This window comes from Mycteria americana, chromosome 4 (assembly GCF_035582795.1).
Source record: "Mycteria americana isolate JAX WOST 10 ecotype Jacksonville Zoo and Gardens chromosome 4, USCA_MyAme_1.0, whole genome shotgun sequence".
Taxonomy (NCBI): Eukaryota; Metazoa; Chordata; class Aves; order Ciconiiformes; family Ciconiidae; genus Mycteria; species Mycteria americana.
In genome coordinates, this window is record NC_134368.1 from 54,089,095 (window position 1) to 54,112,145 (window position 23,051).

At 37.8% G+C, this 23,051-nt stretch overlaps 1 protein-coding gene across 2 annotated transcripts in view; it reads left to right on the plus strand.

Annotated features, from left to right (window-relative positions):
• The window catches only part of GRID2 (glutamate ionotropic receptor delta type subunit 2), a 735,317-nt gene that overhangs the window by 609,232 nt on the left and 103,034 nt on the right, over positions 1-23,051 (plus strand). For both annotated transcript variants that reach the window (XM_075499270.1, XM_075499271.1), the window contains one exon: positions 19,848-19,986. In XM_075499270.1, coding sequence (XP_075355385.1) covers positions 19,848-19,986 — 139 coding nt within the window. The remainder of the gene's footprint in view (positions 1-19,847; positions 19,987-23,051) is intronic.

Sequence of the window (23,051 nt, forward strand, 5' to 3'; positions counted from 1 at the left end):
ATTTACTGGAAAGGGCAAAGAAAATGAATTTGCTCAAGGAGATCTGCATCCACTCCCCATGGTAAGAGGGTCATGAGGTGCAACTCAGTATTAGTAAAACCTGATGGTGGGACATGGTAACTGGGAACACCAAAATTGTTGTGGGACTTCAGAAAAAGAAATTCTTGGAACTTGGAAGGTGGGAGGCATTTATTTACAGAGAGAGAGGTTTACCACCCTACCAAGTGGATTTTCAGCACAACTCTTCAGAATCCACTAGAATAATATAAAATGTTCACTTGGTTCCTACTGAGTGAGGTGAAGCTATAGATACATCTCTCCTTCAAACAACAAGAGGACAGTCCTTTATTTGCTAGAAAGAAAAAAGACACAAATTTAATAGGGTTGATACCAAAATATATGAAACTCACAGACCAATTTAAACATAAAGACTCAGAAGACCTCAGAAATCCAGTGCAAAAGAGATCCATTTATAATGTCAGCCTGTATTTCACATTCAATTTGAATATAACAAAAACTATATTAGCTGAAGCGTTATTGTTTACTAACCCTTGTGAATACAGACAAATGAAAGTAATTTGCATTGACAGGCTAACTGGCTATTGTGGTAATTTTGCTTCTGTTTTCACTCATCAGCTCTTCATTCAGCAGGAAAACTCTGCAGGTTTTATTTGTTTTGGAATAGCAAATCTGTTGCTATTAATTGTGATTGGCGTATCTTAAGTGTGGCAGCATAGGACATTTCAAATACTGTCACGTTCACTTAAGAAGTCTTTCAGCTGCTGATTTAAAACATGACAAGGTACTCATTTCTGTTATCAAAACATACAGCCAAAGATGCTTTTATATCCTGCACTGAGAGAAACAAAGCAGCGTGAACCAAGGATTGCTAGTGCTTTGACAGTGCTGGATTCTTTGGGGCTAGCAAGCGCGTTCTGGCATCTTCTTCTCTTTCTTTCCCCTAGCTAGAGGAAAGATTTGCAAACACGCAGGCTGGCTCCAGACCTGCCATGGCTCTGAAGACAAAGAGGCCTTTGGTGCAAAAATACAAGTCACACTTTAAGGAAACTCATAACCTATTTTGATTAAAACAGAAAGGACTTACTTTGCTTGTTTCTTCTGAAATAGATAAAAACTGCAGATTTTAGCAGGTAGCTTTGGTCCACTGTATCACTTTGTATTTACTTTCAGCCTTGACTCTGATGTTCTGCTCAAATTCTATTAACAAGTTTTAACCTTTTGCAATTTTTGAAACATCAGAAAAAAATACTGTGTCATTTTCTGTAGACTAGAGTCAACGCAGACCAGTCCAATAGTTTTTAAGGCAGCTCTATGATTCCCGTCATACTCGGTAGCAAAATTTAAGTATTTTTAATTGTTTCCTTAAAGGTAGACTGAAACTTAATGTCACTGCTTCTTACATCATTTAAACTTAGGTCTTGAACTTGGCTTTCAATTTCTTTTTTCCCCATGTGGGAGTGACCAGTCTAGGTACCATTTTGAGACTCTTGGAATATAGAGGTATATTTTCTCTCAGTTGCCCTTTTAATTTTATGTTCATTCATTATAGAGATCAGTATGTATGTATTTATATATGTTATTTTTGTAATCTTAAGATAGATGTGATTTTTTATTAGAAGAGACAATTTTGAGGATAGAGCCGCAATGTAACTGGGGAGGCTTGATTAATATAAAAGTGTATAAACTGTGCAGTGGATTTTTTTTTATTCTGTACTCAAGCCCTTCATTTAAACAAAAAATGATGGCCAGTGCATTGCAATGCTTTGTCTTACTATCCAGTATACCCACTGAGTCTGCAATATACCATGACGACTAAGAAGGCAGGGACTTTTCAGTGATCTTGGCCATGCAGTGCTGTGGATTATATTAAAAACAAATGCTTCTGACTCTGAACGACTCATCCAGGCACAAGATTCTGTAACACACATCTATTATCTCTGAGTTGTTTATTTATGTCTAAAGATGAAGCAAATTCGTAGCTTCGGACTGTGGAGGATTTCAGTTATGTTGAAATTTAGTGTCATGGCTTCTGAATTTGTTCTTGTCCTCATTTGTTCCTCATTTGTTCTTTTGCTCATTTTGTTCCTCATTTTGTTGCTCATTTTGTTCCTCATTTGTTCTTTTGCTTTGTTCTTTCCTCATTTGTTCTTTTGCTCATCTTGGAAAACTAAGTGGCAAAAGCTCTGTATTTTGCTTCTTTTCAAAATTAGCTTTGCCAGTTGGACAGAAAAAGTTGTTAAGGTTTCCTTTTCAGTGGGTTTCCTCTCTCTCTCCCTCCATATTTTCCCTTGGCTTCTCAATGCACTCCTCACAGGTTTTGCTCTCTGCCTACCTTACACTGCAGCTGGTGGTCACCATTGCTGTACCTTTCTTCTTGGGTATCACTCATGACCCCACTGGTCCTGCTGCTCCTGCGCTTCCCCATTGACTTGGTTCCTCCCCAGGCCACTATTAGTATATATTCAACAAAGAGAAGTGCAAAGTCCTGCCCCTGGGGAGGAACAACCCCATGCACCGGTGCATTCTGAGGGTCACCCAGCTGACTGAGCAGTGGCGCAGGTTGCCCAGGGAGGTTGTGGAGTCTATCCTGGGAGATATTCAAAAGCCATCTGGACACTGTCCTAGGCAACTGGCTCTAGGTGGCCCTGCTTGGGAAGGGGGTGTTTGGATAAAATGACCTTCAGAGGTCACCTCCTACCTCAACCAGTCTGAGTGATATATTATAATGCTATATTATATAGTCTTTGCTCAACTTTCGTGCTATTCTATACAACTGCATTTTTCTTTCTCTTCAGCCCTGGTATTGTTGCTATTCCCTCAAATTTTGCCGTCATTAGAACATGCCAATGTTGGAAACCTGCCATATAAACAGGGACCAAAGAACTGTCTCAGAGAAGAAATTGGGTTTGCTAAAAACTTTACTAAAAACTTCATCAAGATTAACTGAGTCAACTCACTGCAATGGCACAATGTCTGTTTATACTTGCTAAGAACCTAGTTTAATCTCCTGAAGGTTTTCTATTAGCTTCCTACTACTTTATGGGCTCTTGTTATGAAATACTCTAGAGAGCACTCTGCTCTCACCATTACTAGAGAAAACCAATGATTTAAGAAACAGAAGTTCAGGATTTAGAGTTATTCCCAACCCTTTTTGTATAATAGATCGTTTTTTGAGACAGGTGAAATGCTGCATAATTTCTACCAAGAACTCGCAGAGGAATGTTCTAGAGGATTTTATTTTGAGAGAAGCCTCTCAAATTTTGCTTCAGAATAAAGTGATAAGCTTACTTAGTTTAATAGAATTCCACTGAATGTAGACAAAATAATGAAGTAATATAAAAAGTTACAATGTTTTGTATTTAATATAAAAGGCACAATAGAAAGACTTTGTCTCTCTGTTATCCCACTCTGTTCATTTTACTTTGAATTTTTCGGTAAGAGGAGGTATTTCTGACCTGGGGTGGCAGGATTTTAGGATATGCAGGTAAAGATGCAAGACTCTGTTTCACTTGGAAATGTCTGTAAGAAGGAGAACCGGGCAGATGATTTTTTTTTTTTTTTTTTTTTTGCTATAACAGGAAATATCTTTAAAATGGCTGAGTCATTCAAGATTTAATCACTTTTCAGTGATTGCGACAAAACAAACATTCATTGTAGTTTTATAAATAGGGTTTGACCATAGGATAATGGGTGCTTGAAGTATTACCCGCAAAAGTATTATTTTCTTCAGAGATCTTAATACTCTTGCTTAACCTAGCAAAGTTATGAAATGAATGATGTGAAAGCATCACTGGTGGGCCATTATTTTATCCCCTTATATTTTGGTTAGTTTAAAATGCTGGTCACAACTGGAGGTGTTGATTGGTCATCAGTGGTGTCAGTAATGGCCAATTATGTTCATAATGCCCAGTAAATGAGCAAATCTTACTGTTTGCCTTGTTTAAATTAGATTTCAGAAGAGCAATAAAATAGACTCCAAGCCTTGGCACTTCTAAGTCATTATAATACTTCTCGGATGGTTAAAGCTGCTCAGACTTCTCAGTCTTGTTCCTTGTATTACCACCCAAGGCGTGATATAATCCTCCTGAAATGCACTGCCTGGAGTGTGCTGTTGCTTAATAAATTACTCCATCTTGCTTATCTCACTCTCGGCATATCCCTATCAGCAGGAAACCATTATGCTGTAACAACGTATTTTCTTAGTGACATTTTCTCTTAATTAACTGTACACCAATCTCTATGTATTTAATATTCAGGGGAAAACTCTAAAAGCATTTTGAAAAAAAGTGCTAGAAATCAATTCTTTCTTCACATGCGATATTTAGTAGTGAAACCCAATTATTTTTTAAGTTTAGTATATCAAAAAAGATCCAGTATAAAGGCTTTAGGACTAAGACCTAGTTCTTAGTTTGGACTCTGCATCTGATCTGCTGGCTGACCATAGAAACTTCATTTAATATCTTGTATATCAGTTCTCAGTTGTAAAATGGAAATATTACCTATCTTCTTTCATAAAAACATGGTTTATGTCTTCTGATAGAAAGCAAAACTTAAATGCCAGTCTCATTAATTAACAATTTTAATTGCTCTTCAAACTAATGCCAGGTCTTGACAGATCCCTGTAACAAGGGGAACAGACTTGCTGAGCCTAAAATGTACAGCACTAAGCTGGGAAAATGAAAGTCAGATACCAAGCACATTAAGAAACAAACAAGTATCCACGTTTTTCTAGCCAGCAGGTATATTTCTATACGCTAGCAGGATATTTGTGACATTATAGTTCCACCTTAAAACATGAAACTCCCAAATTCTCATTTTATTATATTAAATCTAGGCTTACGTATTAGTATATATATGTACCTTCATAAAGTCATCTCTCTGAAAGAGGTACTGCAGCGCTCTGGTACCCGTGCTCCTTTTCCGTATGTCTCAATGATTTGGCCAGCCCTCTTGACAGCTTCAAAAAATAACTAACTTTTGGCAATTGTGTCCTATGTCTCAAATGTGTTTGGAAACTACAAGTGATCACTGGAACTGACAACACATACTGAGAATTATTGTCATGTATACAGTACACATTTGCAAACATTTAATGTAGTTTTATGTGCATAACACTTTCAGAGGTTTATTTGACTGTCTCTTTTTGAAAATGTAATTCCAAGGAATAACCATGCTCCAAGTAAAATGTTCAGTAGTGTGGGCATTTGTTTGCAGCAATGTGGTATCACTTGCGTTAAACTGCCAGGGGATATGGTTGGATTTTCCCCTAAATTGAAGTTAAGACTCAGGCAGTCCTCAGAGGCATCTAAAATAATGGGTTTCTATATCTTGTGTGCACCTGCTTGCTTGAGTAATAGCACTGGGAACATTAGGCAGTATATTTAGAGATGTTGTGTCTGACACACCTTCTATGAGGAGGTGGAGAATGAATGGCGGTGTGAAAACCCAAAAAACACCTTCATTCCCCTAGGACTAGCTCCAGAGCTGATTAATTGACTGTGAGAAGGTAATGTCTGTCTGGTTAAGGTATAAATGCCGATTAAGACCAAATGAGGCAAAAGGGAAAGTAGAATTGGATGTCTGTGGCATCTATCCATCTTTCTGTGTTCTTTCAGAAGCATCCTTAAGGTGAATATTTTACTCAGAACTGTTTCTTTAATTGTTATGATTTCTAATATGACTTTATACTATATTTGGGTAAAGAATGGATAAGTTAGATTGAGATGAAGTAATCAGTTTTGACTTTTCAGAGTTCACCTGTGTATAATATATATTTAATTGAGGAAACAAGGAAAAACAATTTATCTAGGAACTGAATGTTTCTTGCATGGAGGAGGACTGTAACCCACAATTTTATCTGCAAAGATGTTTAGAGGCTGAAGAGGTAAGCCTTACTTGTCCTGCTATTTGATTTTTCTGCACAGAAGCTTACATGTAACTTGGCAATTTTGGCTGTTTAAGGTAGGGAGGAAGTGAGAAATGAGTTTTAGCTTTATTAGAAATACTGTCCCTCTGCTTGGATGACAGCAATTTCATCTACAAACTGATCAGCCTTTTTCAGCAGAGGATATTCAAGGCACCAAATGAACACACATTTAGAGGGGAACCTGTGGGACTTTTCCATTGCTTTTCTGGTCGGTGGGGAGTGCCTCCTCTGCCACAGCTGTGCCATAGCTGTATCCACCCATGCGGCTCTTCATAGCACCAACTGGTGGGTAGGTGCCAGGAAAATTGCCTGCAGACTGTAAAGGTGGGCATGGCAAAGAGGTTTTGAAGCTGCTGACAGGAAAGTCTCCCTTCTTCAGCTGCTGAGATTTTTTTCCTCAGACCTATTCTAATACTTAAATGTGTATAAAAGGAGTAGGCCAAAATTAATATTGAAAGGAAGGAAATAATGATACCAAATTAATCTTTTGATTAAGTTAACCAACCTGTTGCTTTCCCTGATTGCTGAGATGAAGGTCCACTCTCAGCAAATATGGGAAAATGAGAGCTGTTGGGTTTTTTATTTGTATTTTTTATTTAGACAGCTTCCCAGCATGCAAATTAAGGGGATTGCCTTCACTACAGCAGCATTCCGGTGTAGAAACCTCCTGCTGCTTAATTTTTATTCTTCCAGTGTCAATAGGGGATGGAGAGATCATAAAATAGAACTTTATATTTTCAGTGCTTTTGAAGTTAGTGAGATGGTGTTGGGTTAAAAATGTGCGATACCTCATCTACCAGACAAAAACTGAGATGAAGGAATACATGTGGTTTTGACTAAAGAATCTGCTTCCCCTACACTAGGATAGAGTAAAGATAACAGTGAAGGGGAAAGACAGAAAATCTTCTGCAAACAGGCTGTTAAGGAATGGTGATAAAAAATCTGTTGAGTGGGAGAGTTCGTTGTTCATGCCTAGATGTAGTTGCTAATAGAATATTTTTAGGTATAAGCATGTATTCTGTTCTTACAATAGCTTCTTTCATTTCTATATTTATCCCCAAAGAGGAAAATCCTCGCTATCCAGTAAAGTCATCTTTGAAGTCGCTTTTCACTTCTGACAAATCTGAGTCGTGATCTTAAGCAGGATGATAGCTGATTTTCAGTAAAATCCAGATTATTCAACTTTCAAACATAAGCATTTGTATTAGTGATTTTCATCAATAAATGACATTATAGTGTTATTCTCAGTGAAACTTAAAAGGATGAGAGTTTTCTTCTTCGCTCTATTCAAAGTATTACTTTAGGTCATCTGAGTTTTAGAGATCACTGTGATAACAACATTACAGGATGTACCTGAAGTGGAATTTCAGTCTAAATTTTAAAATGTGTTATTTAGGAACATAATTAGAGCTCCTGCATTAGTGATAATTGAACTCCATAAGGATAGGAGTTCACTGCAGAGAAGCACTCTGAAAATTAAAGGATAACTAGAATTAGTGACGTGAAAACTGAACTAATGTATCCAAGGTGTCTGTGATTCACTTGCCTCTGAAGTGGTCAGCTGCCACTCTGTGATGATGGATGCTTGGAAATCTTGCAAGAACACATTTATAAATCATTTCATAATACTGTGAAAGTTCAAGCAAAAAACTATCTTTCAGTATGTGATCTTTTTTAAAAATTCTCTTCACCCCCAAAGTCTGAAGTCACAGAGCTGTGTAGAGGTAAAAAAAAAAAACGATGGAGAAAAGTACCTGTCAAAAGACTCAGAGGCTTTACTGGAATTATTGTTTGTCCTTACGATCTCACTGCATTGTCTTTTGTTTTGCTTGGTTTATAGTTGCTCAGTTTCAGCCAAAGGGGACTCTTTCTCCCTCGTGTTCGTAATGTCCTCCCTGACAGGCTCTTAGCTAAAGTAGCACTTTAATACCTCGTTAATGACATTGTTCAGTTTAATGTTAATTGTATGTACAGATGGCCCGTTTTCAGTCCATTGTGCACAGTTCTTTTTGCCATCCGGGAAGGTACTACGTACCACACTGTCAGTAGTCTAAGGAAAGGCCACCACTATGCAAACTGTATGTGACAGTTAGCTTCTTAGCCACTCATGAATATGTACCATAGATGATAATTGTGGTTGATTGTTTGAGGCTGCAGAGCATTTGTATCCAGCCATTAGTAATAGGGAGATTGGGTCTCAGCATCTCTTGACATCTAATCAGAAGGTTGCCAGTGTGCAAGGTTATTTGTTAAGATCCGGTGACAATATTTTCTAAAATAATAGCTAGCATGTATCATTTTGATGCATTCAGAATGGCTGCAAATAGTGCCTTTATACAGGCATGCAGTCAGGTGCAATCTTAATAGCAGACATCACAGCCCTATAGAATAGGATCCCCAGAAGCTCCTTGTGTTTGTTACACATGCACGTTGAGCTCTTGTCTGTGTTTGCCTCCGCGTGTGTTTATGTTTATAATTATATAATGTAAAATTATTGTCCTATGTTGTAAAAGTGGCAACAAAAGATTATCTGGTCAGAGCTTCTTTTGAGCAAACAGCTGTTGGTAAAATTGGTAGGCTTATTGCACAATTATTTATGATTATGTAATTGACTGGTACTGTATTTGGTAACCCCAAAATTAAATTTGAAATCCTGCTAAGTCTTCTGATAAAACAGTGCATTTCAGCAGCATTAATACGAGAGATTTTGGCCAACTTATTCATTAGAGGTGGGCAGCAAGCATCACAGTTCCAGTCTGGTCATAGTTATAGCAATCAAAAGATTTACTTTCAAATATCAAGACTTGCATGATATTTCAACATCTGGGTATGTGTAGTATAAGTCTAGTAATGCTTCATCTAAGAGCTCCCAGTAACTTCAGCAAATGCAGGTAGACACCTCTATTTTCAAACTTTAGCTGCAGTCATTACTCTTCTTTTGTAATGACAACAGAAGAGAAAAATGAAATATACTTTTATGATACATCTTCCAGAACTTTTAGAAGCACTGTAAAGTCTATCTATCCCCTATCTCTGTGTACTTCTGTTGCACAAGTCACTACAATGTATTGGCATTAAATTACTGCACACTAGTATTTGTAACATTTTCTTTTATCTGTGATGCACTTTGATTTTCAGTTGAAAACATCATATTTTCCTAATTCCACAGAAAGATGGAATTTGACCACTGCAAAGTTGATAATATCTGAAAGAAGTCATTTATTTGGGGGGTCAAGGCTTAAAAGCCAGGAGTTAATTCCTATAGCTCTTGAATATTCACACTGTAAATACTACATCATAGAAATGCAAATCTGATTAATATATGTTCTTGAAGTATCACCTCTACCAGGAGAAGCTAGACCACCGCCATTTGCTATGTGGTGATATGGCATAGTTCCCTTCCCAACTTCTGCCTCATTGTCGCCTTTTCAGCAAGATGGGTGGAAAGAAATGATTTATTGTTGGAAAGGGAATTATAAACATGCTATAACTAATATGTTATGCTAACATCATTTTAATCAGGTAATTATTAAAGGACTGTTTGGCCTTTAAGGACATTGATTTAATGGGAATTAATTTAATGATTGAACACTGTTTGTGTAACATTATCATTGCAAGTGATGCAGAAAATTGGAATCTCAGCTCAGCTGGAAAGAGGTTAGACTTTCCATTATCACATTAGATCCCTTTCTTCTGGAATGCAGTTATTAGACCCTTTTTTATACTTTCAATATATATTTAAATGTTTGAGTTTTATCTAAAAATTCCTGAGGAGAAAAAGTAAGTAAAAATGTTCATCATTGTATTGTTCTCATTTTTAATCAGAGGCTTGAATTTCTGTTTAATGTAGCCTTAAACAAAGTCCATTGGATTTTGGTTTTGACTTGCTATTGCTTCTCCCATGAAACAATTTTTCTGTGTTTTCATTCTCTGCTTTCTTCTCCGCAAACCTGATCATTATGTTTGGGATGAATAGGGGTTTGTTTTACAGAGTGGTTTTACAGCTATAAAAAAGCAGCAGCTTTAAAAGGTAGTAGCAGACAAAGTGCAGTTCTATCTAGATTATTCTGAGGCTGAATCCTGCACAGTCTAGTCACAGCTTAGGAGTGATTTAAAAGAGACTCTGACCCATTTGTTCTCAAAATGGAAATGGTGAACATTATAGAAAGCCTGTATTCAGTACCTGAGGATTAAGACAGAGTTAAAGCTGACCTTTACAGGAACAACTCCCATTTACCTAAAGGGCTATTGTATCTGGCTGCCCTCCTTGATTTGCCCTTAGTAGTGCTATTGTCATGAATTATTTTTCAGATTTATAGACCCTCTAACTACTGTTGTATAAATTAGATGCAGGGAGAACAAGGGGGGCTCTGCATAAACAAGTGATTGGAAGCATGTAGTGAGTAGCTGTGTCTGACAGACTTTTGCAGATAGACTAATTTTCAAACAAAATTTTAATCAAGGATGTCTATGGCAGTTCCTGCTGTATCTTGGCAGAGTTTTACAAGGGAGTCTGTGGCCAAGTGATTAGTCCTCTGTCACTAGAATGAAGCCGTTGCAGTTGAGACAGCAAGCTGGGCAGGCTTGGTATTTGAAGACAGATAGAAAAATAATTTGACAATAGAAGTAGCAGAGACTCAAACTTAACACTCTGTAGGTTGCTAGCCCAGCAGTGAGCCAACACTGTAGTAGGCTGAAATGCTTTGCACTGGGTAGCACTAGCCCTTTCCTTGGTGCTAGAGCATTTTCTAGCTCCAGAGAGGAGGGTTTCAAAGAACATGACTGAGGATCCTGCGTTTCAAGCAAATTAGTTTGTGAGTAGTCGTATGGGCCATCTTTTGGATATTTCTATTTGTCCATCAGCTTATGTATCAAGGCCCTCTGACCACATTTATGAGATGGGTACACTGGGCTGCAACTTGATGAGGGCTTAGTGGCAGTGCCACTGGTCCTTGATTAGCCCCAGCATTTGAAATCTCAGCATGGGTAATCTCTTCCTATTAATGAGGAAACAGAGCTGAGCAATGAGCCTTAGTATGCAAGTCAAGCGCCAAAGGCACATCCAAACAGATGCACAGCAGTAGCAAATAGAGGATTTGCAGAGGGAATTTGCAAGATATGAAATATAACTTGGAGGTCATTACTGGCCAGCAGTAACCAAGAGTGACAAGGTAGCATGGTAATCTCTTTCAGACTGGAGCTGGCTCATGCCTGGCCTCCTTGGTAGGAGGCTGGAGAGAGCCTACATCTACCTGCACAAGGTTGTGCATATACCCTCAGGTTAGCTGGCTTTCAGAGTTGTCGATAAGGACCTATAAGTATATATAAGATGCAGCTTATCAAACTACTTTACAGATTTCAGATGACTAGGAGTGATTTGAAATAATCCTGAAGAAGAAAGATCATCTCAGATATTCTTCCTGTCACATAAAGCGGAGAAGTAAATGAAGACAGCTTTCTTTTGTGGATCATTGCTTCCCTTCTGGGAGGGCAATGAGGGCAGTGCTTCCCACCCAGCTGAAAGGAAACAATCTTCCAGGGAGCAAGTGTAATGAGATTAGTCAGGGGATCATTACACTAACAACAACAAATGGGAGACAGTAAGTGATTATTTAGTTCAGAAGGAAGACATTAAGGGAAAAAAAAATTAATCAGGGCACCAAATGACAAAGTGAATACATTCTTTAATTGACTATAGACCAGTGCCAGAAATCTGACTAATAAACAAGAACAGTTGGAATTACTCATGAATATAGATTTGGTCTTCGTGGTGTTACTGAAATCTAGTAGGAACATATGACACTACGAAGTACTGAAAGACAGATGCACAAGGTGGGCAAAAGGGGAAGAAGAGTGTCACTATGTCAAAATGGCATTAGGTATTTCGGAGGCATTGAGAACTTGGAAAGGATTGATCTCGATTTCTTGTGGGACAGTGTGCTAATGGCTGGGGCACAAAATGAGATGGGAGTCCATGTCTGCTGTAGACCACCAAATCACACTGGAGTAGAGAATGATTGGCTCCTCTAGTGCATATCTGTAATGCGTAAGGGAAAATGTGAGATAAAATAGGGGAATTTAATCTGAATGATGTATGTTTCAAGTCTCAGGCTGCCCATGCTGAAGCATCTTAAATGCGTATATAGAGCAGATGGAAAGATAAAGGAACACTGGTTGCCCCAAAGAGTTAGAAGCTACAAACTTCAGGAAAAATTACATGGGGAGGAAGTGTACACAGAGGTGAGTCAGAGTTGAGAACAGGAAGGAGGGCTTTGAGAACTTTGTTAGGAGCTAAGAAACCTTAATGATAATGGTGCATTAGGTGAAGGTGATACCATTCAAAATAGTTATGCCAGAAAGGCAATAAATATTTCTCTTCTGGTTTTGTGAAAAAGCAAATTAAATACTTTCCATGTCAAGAGCAACTCAAGAGGATGTTAAATGGCAGCTACTAAGGTCAGACATTTTCAAATCGGCAAATACAAAAAAATTTCACCCAAACGTTTTTAAAAAACTTACTAAGGAGCTTCCAGGACCAATATTTGTTGATCTGAGTCCTGGACCATTGGGCAGGTTTAAGAAAGCTGACAAAAAAATCTAATGCAAAACCTAAAGACCAAACTAAAGCTTCAACTCAAGTGTTTCTTCCATCTTAATATATGGATGTAACAACTTGAAAGACTTCACAAATATAGACAGATACTTAACAGTTCCAAAAGATATCACTATTAAAAAGTCTAGTATTGAAGATATATATTTATACAAGACATTAGTATTTCTCAAAGAGTAAAACAGTCCTTCTCCTCAAAATCATCCAGAGAAAGACAAGGAAGGCTGTAGAAATAATGGGAGAAAGGAAGCCAAAGCATGTCCATGGTAAGTACACCAGTGGCATACAGAAAAGTGCTTTATAATCTATTGCTGAGAGCCACACCGGAGCCAGACACGGAACAGTACCTGAAGAGAGAGAATACTGTGGGAACCTGGTAACGGAGGATACACAAGGAGATTTTCAGTATAGACAGAGATAGGATATGTTTGGTTTGGCCCTTAAGCACAGTGTTTGACAGATAAAGGACTCGTGTTCAGCTAAAAGAATAAGCCAGCTATAAACTCAGAAGAGTTCTAATGCTGTTGGAGTAGGCATATGAAAATGTCTCCTCTTTCAATTGTATGGTAGGAGGATAGACATCAAAAATTTATCTAATATTTGAAATTTTAAGATTCATGAATACCAACATTTCCATGAATTTACAATGGCTCCACTAAATTATTTTATGGTAAATAGAAGAAAATATGTACATTTCTAAATATTTCAATATTTTTAAATGTTTAAAATGTCTTTTTTGAAGTGGTTTTTCTTCTCATTTACTTCATGTTTATTTTTAGAAAACTAATATGTGAGAATATCTTGACAATGAAAACCCCCGCTACACATGACTTTTACTATTTTATTTAAAAAAAAGTTGCTTGATCTTTTGGATTTGATGGAAGCTTTATAATCACTTTAGTAAAAAAAAAAAAGGTTCCCTTCCAATCGTGCTACTTCCAGTGAACCGAAAAAACAATTCCTGTAACTACCTAATATATTTGGAGTATTGTCACAGTATTAATAGTAATGGTAGTAATAATACCTAGATGCAGTGCTCTCTCTTTAGGAAGTAAGACCTGAAGAAATGTTTCATGTGTGAAACAAAGTATCTGAATGTCTCTTTTCATATATACATTTTTTTAAAAATCCACTATATTTTAATAAAAACAGAATGCTAGGGGAGAAACAGGTGGTGTGGTGAATAAAAGCCATAGCTGGCTCTTGAACTTGTCCAGACCTTGTAGAATCTGGCTGCCAGCCCTGCCTCATGCTCAGTTCCTTCCCTACTCTCAATCCCCTGCAATCTGCCAATATTTGCAAGGCTAGGGAATTCAGCCACTGATTTACAAGCTTATTTGGAAGGCATTACCAATTCAAAGGGTTGTATTCTCCTGTTGAAGAATACATGTCATGCCTGCTGTGGTCAATGGGTGTTAACTTTAGCACACAATGTAGTATTACAAACTCAGGTTATGACATGCCAGCTTATATGTTATGGAAATGAATGCACTCTGCACAGTTCAAGGCAGAATGGAAAAGTATGGGTGAAAAATGAAAAGAAAGGAAGAAAAATTAATGATGAGAGATTTTCCAACAACTTCCAAGCTGCATTTATTTCGCAGCTGGTAGCAATAGGTACAGGCTTTATTGACTGTAAAGTATTTTTTTTGTCCTATGCTGCATTGAACATTTCCAACTGAAAACAGGAGAGATTTTATATTATCAAGAAAGTTTTTAACAGAACAATAGCAATAGCTAATGCCCTGAAAGATTCTGCCTTTGAAGAGCTCTGCTTTGCAGAGTTTTGTAAAGATAACAGAGCTCAGTCAAACTTTAGGTTTTGTTTCTCGTGGCAAAAATAGCTGAAATATAAAATGCCTTTGCCTCTTTGTTAATGCAAACTACTCCCCTTACACCCACTCTCTATTAAATGTCCCTTTCACAAAGAAAACATAAGATGTACATTGATCTAAACTGTTTGCAACAGAACTCTACACTTTATATTTGTGCAAATGGAAATTGCAGATGTACAGCATAATTGATGTGACTGTTCTAGCAAGCGAAAGGCTAAACTGCAGCCAACTCCCAGTCCTTTGTGTTTTTTTCCAAAGGCCAATAATTCACTGAATGTGGACAGAATTTTTGCAAGAAAAAGCAAAATCAAAATCTGTCCCCAGATAACCCATCCTATTTATTTCTTCACCTTCATTTTCCAAGCATACTCAAGATCCTTGTTTTCAAGTTTGACAGTATTAGAGTTCCTCAGCAAAACAGTCACAATTAACATATTTTTCATAGTTCTCAAAATTATCTGAAAAAAAATCTGGCTAAAACTCCTTACACAGAAATTCAGCTCACCGCAGACCTCTAGCAGAGACTATTGCAGCTTAAATGATTGAAATCTGACAGTTATTCGCAACTGAGATATGTTCTTAAAGTGAGAATGGTAGGGTAGCCTTGATGTTAAGCGTTGGTGACAAATTGAGTTTTGTCTATAATAAGAACGTAGTCTTTGGGATTTCCCTGGCAGCTGTAGTTATCACAAATAGAAACTGCAAGCTGTGATTCTTGTAGTGTCCCTCCTGTAGGAGAAGGACAGAGCCTTCTCATCCAAGTCTCTCTTCACATACGGAGTAGCAGCAGACTCCCAGTCCAGCTCTCAACTCCCCCCAGAAACATCATTTAGTAGAGTTATCAAGTTCAGGACATAGAATAATGGTGGTTTATGGCTTTTCTCTGTGTGTGTAGTTGTTTATAAAGTACATTTCAATAATTAATCTTCAAAAAGCATTATTGTTCTCAATAATCAATTTCAAGTTTTCTCAACATTGTGGGCTCTATGCTGCCAAGCTATTTGCTTTAGTAATAGTAAAAAAATTATTTTTGAGCTGTTAAGCAAATGAATTGTATTTATAAATATTGTGCATTCCCAGTGAAGTGGTTAAATCAATATTAAATCAGAGAGAGACCTTATCTTGCAAATTTACTGCCTGGATGACTAGTAACAAAAACTGCATCACTTTTCAGCAAGGTGGCTGCCACCAGGCTTGATCTCAGAAATGCCAGCTGCAGTTAAAAACTCCTCCAAGAAACGTTTCACTGTTTCTTTTTGTCCACAAAAATGATTTTTTTCCATTTCTATCTGAAACACTTTCATAGTTCTGGACTACGCAGATGAACGCAGTTTTTCTTCAGGCAAACAATTGACAAATCCCTGAGAACAACATGTTTGGAGATACAGCCTACGCATTTTGAATTATTCAAATTTAGTCCAGAATTATAGAATACCAAGATCTCACCAGGCTGTGATCCTCAATTTCCCTGTTTTGCCCATTTTTCTCATTATTTCATTCTTCCTTCTCACCTGTAATCCCCTCTTGCGAATTTTGACTTGAAAAAACCTTTAAACTTACTGCTATCAAGGGAGAATAACTTAAAAGGTATTAGAAATCTGTGTGGGAATTGTATAGGTTCACATTTTGTCTCCTAAGGTGGGTTCTTCCCTATATTTAGGTCTGTCATAATTATACATTATATTGTTTGCATAGTCAAGACAATGCGTTATTTTTCTTACCTTCTGATATTTGGCTTGAAGCACTTGGAAAGAAATGGGAATAAACAAAAATTCATAAGGTAAGTTTCAGTCTAAGCCTGTCATCTGAAGTAGGCCAACATTAAACTGGTCTAGGATTGATGAAGGAGAGCTGCATTAGAGGAGAGTGGGAGGACTAAAAGTAATTTCTTTCACTGTCACTTCTACGGTAATTCAGCTTTTTCAGAAAACTCCCAATAAGATTGCTTTTTGCTGCTTCAGTTTACTCTGGAAAATATCTTTTCCTTCCTGCACATGCAATCTGAAACTTTTAAAGGCAGAGTAGATTTTTAAATTATTTTTAGTTCACATCAAAAGTGTCAGCTGAATTATACTAGGAGCTGTAGCCACGACATAGGTGATCTACAGGTAGTGGCATTTTGTGCCGCATTATACCCTTCTGCCAATGTATTGGAAGGGCCAGGTCTAAAGAATAGTACAGCCTCTGTATTCATATGAGGTCTGCCTCTTAAGGTGACAAAGCAACTCCAGGACTGCTGAGTGTCTTCTGTGACTTCCATTTGTTTCATGAGTGGAGCTCAGTATTTTTAAGTGTTGCTTAGCATGCTACAAGAGTAATGTTTTTAGTGTAACCACAAGCAGCATGTTAACTCCCATTGATGAATTTTGCTATAGAAATGAGGTGTGATAGGATAGATTTTACTCTGGTCACCAACATGTGTTTACATGGCACCAGGTGGTCCCCTTTGCCGTTAGGGGTTATTAAGCTTTGCTGGTATCATATGAAAGACAACAGCAGAAAAAGACTCGTTTTATCTTCTTGGTTCCCTCCTCCCTTGCATTGTGTGTCCTGTGCATAGCCTCTCGTAACTAGAATATGCTGTCATCCATAATGATGTCCACACACCTGAAACTCATACTAGATATTGGGAAGCAGAGGCCTGGGAGGTGTACATGCATGTCCCTTCTGCATACTAATTTACAGTCAGCAACAGCGACTGTTAGGTCTGTAGCTCTTTTTCATGGTAATGCGAATAGAAAACCAATGACTGTTGCTCTCCTGGATTATTTGGTACTCTTCTGCACTGAGAAAACATGTAAATTTGGACTGAAAGAAAACTCTGGAAAGTTTTATCCCTAGAAACAAAATTGGGGGAAGGGAGTGAAGAGGTTTCTTAAGGTGAGCTGTCATGGTGCAGGAAGTGTTTTAGCAAACAGTACAATAGAACAAGACTGTATCGCATTAAGTCTCCTAATAGATGCCAAAGAAATGATACTATGGCAGTAAAAGATCTCCTTTGATTTTTGTTTCTTTCTTTCTTTCACTGGGAGAGGTGGAGTACCCTGCCTGTACTGCTTAAAAGTCAGGCACCTATGTAGCTGCAGTGTCAGAACTGCTTTAGAAATGGTGGTTTAAGAAGCATCGGTGCAAAGATTTTGGAGTAGGGGCAGGAGTGAGGAATTATTTTGATATGTGTTTCTTGTATGTGTACTGGGATGCAAGCTTTGTCCTCAAGCTTCATTTATTGACTGCTGATATACAAGGTACAGCTGTGAATTAGGAACAAGACTTCACAAACACCTGGGTGAACTAAAAGCACTTCGGATGACCAGCACTCACAGTTTTTTAAAGTCTATTGTTAACATGGGTGTTAAAAAAGAAAAGTAACAGTGACTAGTGGGGATAACCTTACTGATGTATGGGAAAACTGCACCGCATGAACAGTAGGGGAATGCTGTGGCTGAGAGGTCTATGCTTGCTTTCACGGTCACTTGTTGCACAGCATCCTCTCTTGAAAACTAGAAGGCAGGTACGTGACTTTCAGTGGTCTTCTCTTTTCTGATATTTCATTTAAATAAAAAAATGTGAGAACTTAGAGTTTTACTCATTAAGCTGAAAAATGAAAATGCAAGGATGTCGAGGAAATCATTGGCTTCTCTATCACTCTACCCAGTTCAATTCAATATGAAGATTATCTGCAGGGATTGGCACCTGAAAGTTAAAAGGACAAACAGCCTGTTCCGATAAAGTGATATAGCTGTCCGCCCTTTTCATTTCATTAAAAATCATTTTAAAATTAAATATTCCAAAGACATTGCAAAAACTTGTAAAGTAGAAATATTCTATTAAAAATCATTTAAAATTTATGTGGGAGAGAAAACCAAATCTTCAGATGTTGAAGTTAATGTTCATCTTTGAAAGTCCTTATATTGAAATACTATCTCCCAATCTGATCGGTAGATTCTTATTTCAGATAATTACATGGCATCTTGGAAATAAAAGGAAATTTATTTCCAGCTGCACAGGTCTAATATAGATTTTGTCTTTCAATACTGGAATTCTTAAAAGGCAAAGGATTTCAATACTTATATACCAAAAATATAAATGAATGGAGTCAGTTATTATTTCACATATGGTACAACTCCACATCACTGAAGTAGGAAAAAAGCTTCAAATTTGTTTATTGTATGGTGATGCAGAGTTGCCAATGCTTTGTATAGGTAGGACACACTTTGAACAAAACAGTAAGGTGATCCTTCATATTCAAGCATTGATTAAATATCTAGTTTGTGTACATAATTGAAAATTATTTGTACTTGGAATGGGAATAATTGTAGTTGTATTCCTATTAGACCTACTTGCTGGGGAAATGTGAGGAGTTTTTACATAAGTGAAGATCCAGCACAAAATACTTACAGATGATTGAATCTGTAAGAAACTGGTTTTGCTTTTAAAAATCCCAGTTATTGTACCATCATAAGATTTTGCATCTGAGGAAGCTACCTCAAAAATAATGGCAACTTTTCAAATTGCTGAGTATAGGGGGAGAGGAAACGGGTGAACATCTTGAGCTGTTGACTGTGGGTGGTTGCTGCATTCACCTGTGCTCCCTAGTTACTTGTAGCTGTGACAAAACTTATACTGCAGACAAAATGGGTATTTTTAAAGCAATGAATTTTCCTTCATCTAAAAATCTGTGGTTCATATGTTTTTAACTGAGTTCTTTCAAAGACTCCAAACTAGTGTGTTTTGGGGGCAGCTATTTGAATAGAAAATAATGCTTTTCATGGCTTGCTAAACTGGGCTCTGTTCACACAAGCGGTGGTGTGCAGCTCAGATCCTGGTAGGTTTAGTTGCTGCTAATGTTTTGTTTACATGGCAGTTGAATTTTAAAGGAAAGCAACTATGAGAATACAAAACAATTTTGCATTCTTCTTCAATACATGTGATTTTTTTATTTTTTTTGCACATCCAAATTCACTTGCAGCAAGTTGTACACATACATATGGCTCTCATGAGCATCTGCCTGCCTTCAGAACTGTGAAAAATAATTGTGTTTTGATGAAGTTTTTTTTAACTTTATGTTCTCAAGAATGCAAGAAAAACTTAATTAAGGTTTGTAGATAAGATCTCTAAGGAAAGAACGTTGTAAGAATTTACTTTTTCTCTTTTTGTTCTGAGATCTCAAAGTCTATTTCCATTACTGGACAGGACTGGCAGATGAATTGCAATTAAAAGCACAGTAGCAAAAGAGATTAAATACAGTCGTGACAGCTGGCAGTGTGGGCTTCCTTCAGTACTTTTCATTGCATAGAAAGTGTGGCTCCAAGTCTGGCTCAGTTTACTATATCAACCTGCTTTAGCAGAACCCTGCTGACCTTGGGGCCTCGTTCTCCTGAGCAATGCATGAGCAATGAGGATCTGGGTTTCCTTCTGCCAAATGAAAATTCTTGCTTTTCCTTCTTCCCCATAGGAGGAGAGGTTCCATACACAACCCTGGCAACACGACTGATGATGGGGGCTTGGTGGCTTTTTGCTTTGATTGTCATCTCCTCCTACACGGCAAACCTAGCGGCTTTCCTCACCATCACACGCATTGAGAACTCCATCCAGTAAGTTGATAAAGATTGAATTGAGGGAGAGGAGGGTGAACATATATATACGTGTAGAGGGGCTATGAATGTTCTACTTAAATGTGAGAAAAGGGAGAAATTTTTATCATCCTGAGAAGTAGTTTGGAAGCTAAAAAAATAACAATATGCCATAGACTTCCAGTCTTCCTGGAGACACTTTGTCTTTAGGATCAGAATTGTTGGCCTCTGGCAGATACTCTTCTGTGGCACATATATACATATGTACGCACACATACATATTTTGAAAGAAGCAATTGAGTTTAAGATAACCAGTGTATCAGTATTTGAAATGGGAAAGTACAAATCATTGCTGTGTTTTCAGGCTATGCTTTCCATTCAAATGCATCCCACAGTACTTGTGCTCTAACGCTTTGATCAGGAGTCGTCCAATGCTTCTTCAATGTATGGGGAGCTCAAAGCTGAATTCGCCTTTTCTTGCCAAGGCAAAGATGTGTTAATAGCAACAAACAATAAAAATTCACTTGCTAGTCATCTTTGCTCCTTCTGCTCCCAGGTGCTCTCTTACTACGTTAACAGATCACACTGTTCTCTCTTTTCTGTCTATTGGTTCTTTTGCTTCATGCCTCCCTAACATGAATGTCCTTGTCTTTTCCTATTCCTTTTATGGTGAACTGTTTTTGTCACACCTTCCAATCCTTTTTTCCAGATCATTTCATCTCTCCATAACCACAGGAACCTTTCTAGGTCTCCTACCCTCTCGCTCTGCCCTTTGGTTCTCCAGTCTCCTCTCTTTCAGCAAGTTGCGTGCTGAGTTACCCTCGCTCCCACTGCTCCAGTGACCTCCCCCACCCCCAAATCCTTCCTCTTGGGTCAAAGCAGAGACTAGAAAATACAGTGAAGCATTAGCTAGCCAAGCACTCCAAGGGGCAGCTGGCTGTTTTTCCATAGCAGGTTTTTAATCTTGAGGCTACAAGTCCATAAAAGTATGTGAGAGTGACAAAGTTAGCCTTTCCCATAAATCCTTCTTTGCAAAAATGATAGAGTGGCTTTAAAGAAGAGAGGCACGTTCTGCTGTATTTCTTCCTCCGGAAAGTTAAGAACCTGACCTTCAAGTTAGGCTCAATGACTTTTTTCCTTAGAGAAAATTCAGTTTTCTCACTCCAGTTGTTGATTCAAGTCCCTGTTTTCTGTGTATCATCCCTAAGGTGTTGCTGCCTCTGGCTCAGCTGCTTTCCAAATCTCTTTGAAATGCCCCCTGAGACAGTGAGCCACTAGTGTAGACTGGGCAGGGGGAGCTTTGGCCTCCTGTAAATTCATAGGTTAGGTTCAAGCGTCACTGCATGCCAGCCAATCACTAAGGCACTTATTCTCTAGGTCATGATTTTCTACATACTAAAATCAATCCAGGCTTTAACAGCATGTGGACAAGTAAACGTCTGCAATAGGAACCAAGTTTTATTTGCAATTGGGAGCCAAAGCTCAGACCCAAGAGCAGAAGCAGCCCCTCACTTTGAGTGCATGGTTATCTCCTGACTCTCCCCATTAGGAGCATCCTCTTGCACTTCATAAATCCTTTCTCTTTCTCCCTGCTCCTTGGGTGAGGGGGAGAGGAGTTGGTGTCCCATGGCCCAAAATGCCCAGGCATTACCTGTCCTTATTCATTCCCAATTGGAAATGAAGTAACTATGGTTGTTATCCCTCCTTTCTGGGCTAACAACCTCAACATTTTCATCTATTTAGAGGGCTAAGCGCTCTAAGACAGAGACATGTAAAACAGACTAAAATCACCTGAGCAAATCATTCCCCTGTCACAGTTGTATTACCAGTTAAATCAGGTTATCATTTTCTTTTAAGATCTGAATAACAGACTTTGAGATCATGGAGCGCTGCAGGGGTATTTTGACACAACCCAACTGTTTGACTCGGTAGTCACAATTGTAATCCCTTCACAATATATAGGGGAGTAAAATGATATTCTGCATCAATGTTTGTCAGCATTGATCTTAAAGTTTTGAGGGAGGATGATTTTATTTTTTTTTTAAGTTTAAAAAGCCTTACATTTGACTAAGGAGCATGAAGAAACAACATGGGAATTTGTACATGCAAAATAAATAATAATGATATATTCAGTCATTCAGTTTGTCCTTACAAATATGAAATATGCCTCTGCATGCTGCTTTGAAATTGTGACCCTTCTAGTAGTCCAGAAAAATATTCAAATTACTGTGACAAGTGTCTGAGTTTTCTTATCATGTGTAAAAAAGAATGAAATAGACCCAAACTATAATTTAATACATCTTCAGCTTTTTCTTGCAGTTTATTATGATGTCACTAGAAAACCCTCAGTGGAATTCTGAGGTTATTATGTACAGTTGGGACTACATTGGTCTTTGTGCTGTATTATTTATGCCAAAGTCACTGAAAATGTTTTATTCAGTAGAAAACATTGCAGCTGGAAAGCTCCTGGAATGAAAGAATGGAGACATTTTTCAACAGCGTTTGCAGCTCAAAAATAGAGTAATTAGATGTGTTAAGTATCCATTAGGGAATTAAGTTATCCTAACTATGGTGGGAGTGTAAAACTTTAGTTTACAAAACTGCCAAAATTGGAACTCAAACCAGCACATAAGAGCGAGGCTGTTTGTTTACCATCCTGAATTACTGCAAAGGGGGAAACATGAATAAGCAATACAGAAAAAAGCTGATGCTCTTTTTTTTTTTAACAGATCAAATTGTACTTTGGGGAGCTTTGAAAGCCAGAATGGAAATGAGTTTAGGTATTTAAAGAAAATAAACCAGATTCTGCTTGTAGTGCTATCCAGCCAGCTTTAGAGAAGTCAGAAAAATGAACGAAATTGAAGTCAGCGGGTTTGCACAGATGTAACAAGTAGTTAATAGGTTTTCATTTCAGATTTCCAGCTAGCATCAGATATTACTGTGTATTGTTGAAGGTACTGTCTTTGTGGTATCTTTTACAAAAGATAGGAGGATTCAAGCAGCCCACAGCACATTTGTTTTCCATGAAACATTTTGGTAGTTACAGCATTTCAGCTTCTGGATGTGTAGCCAGTTTGTGTTCAGAG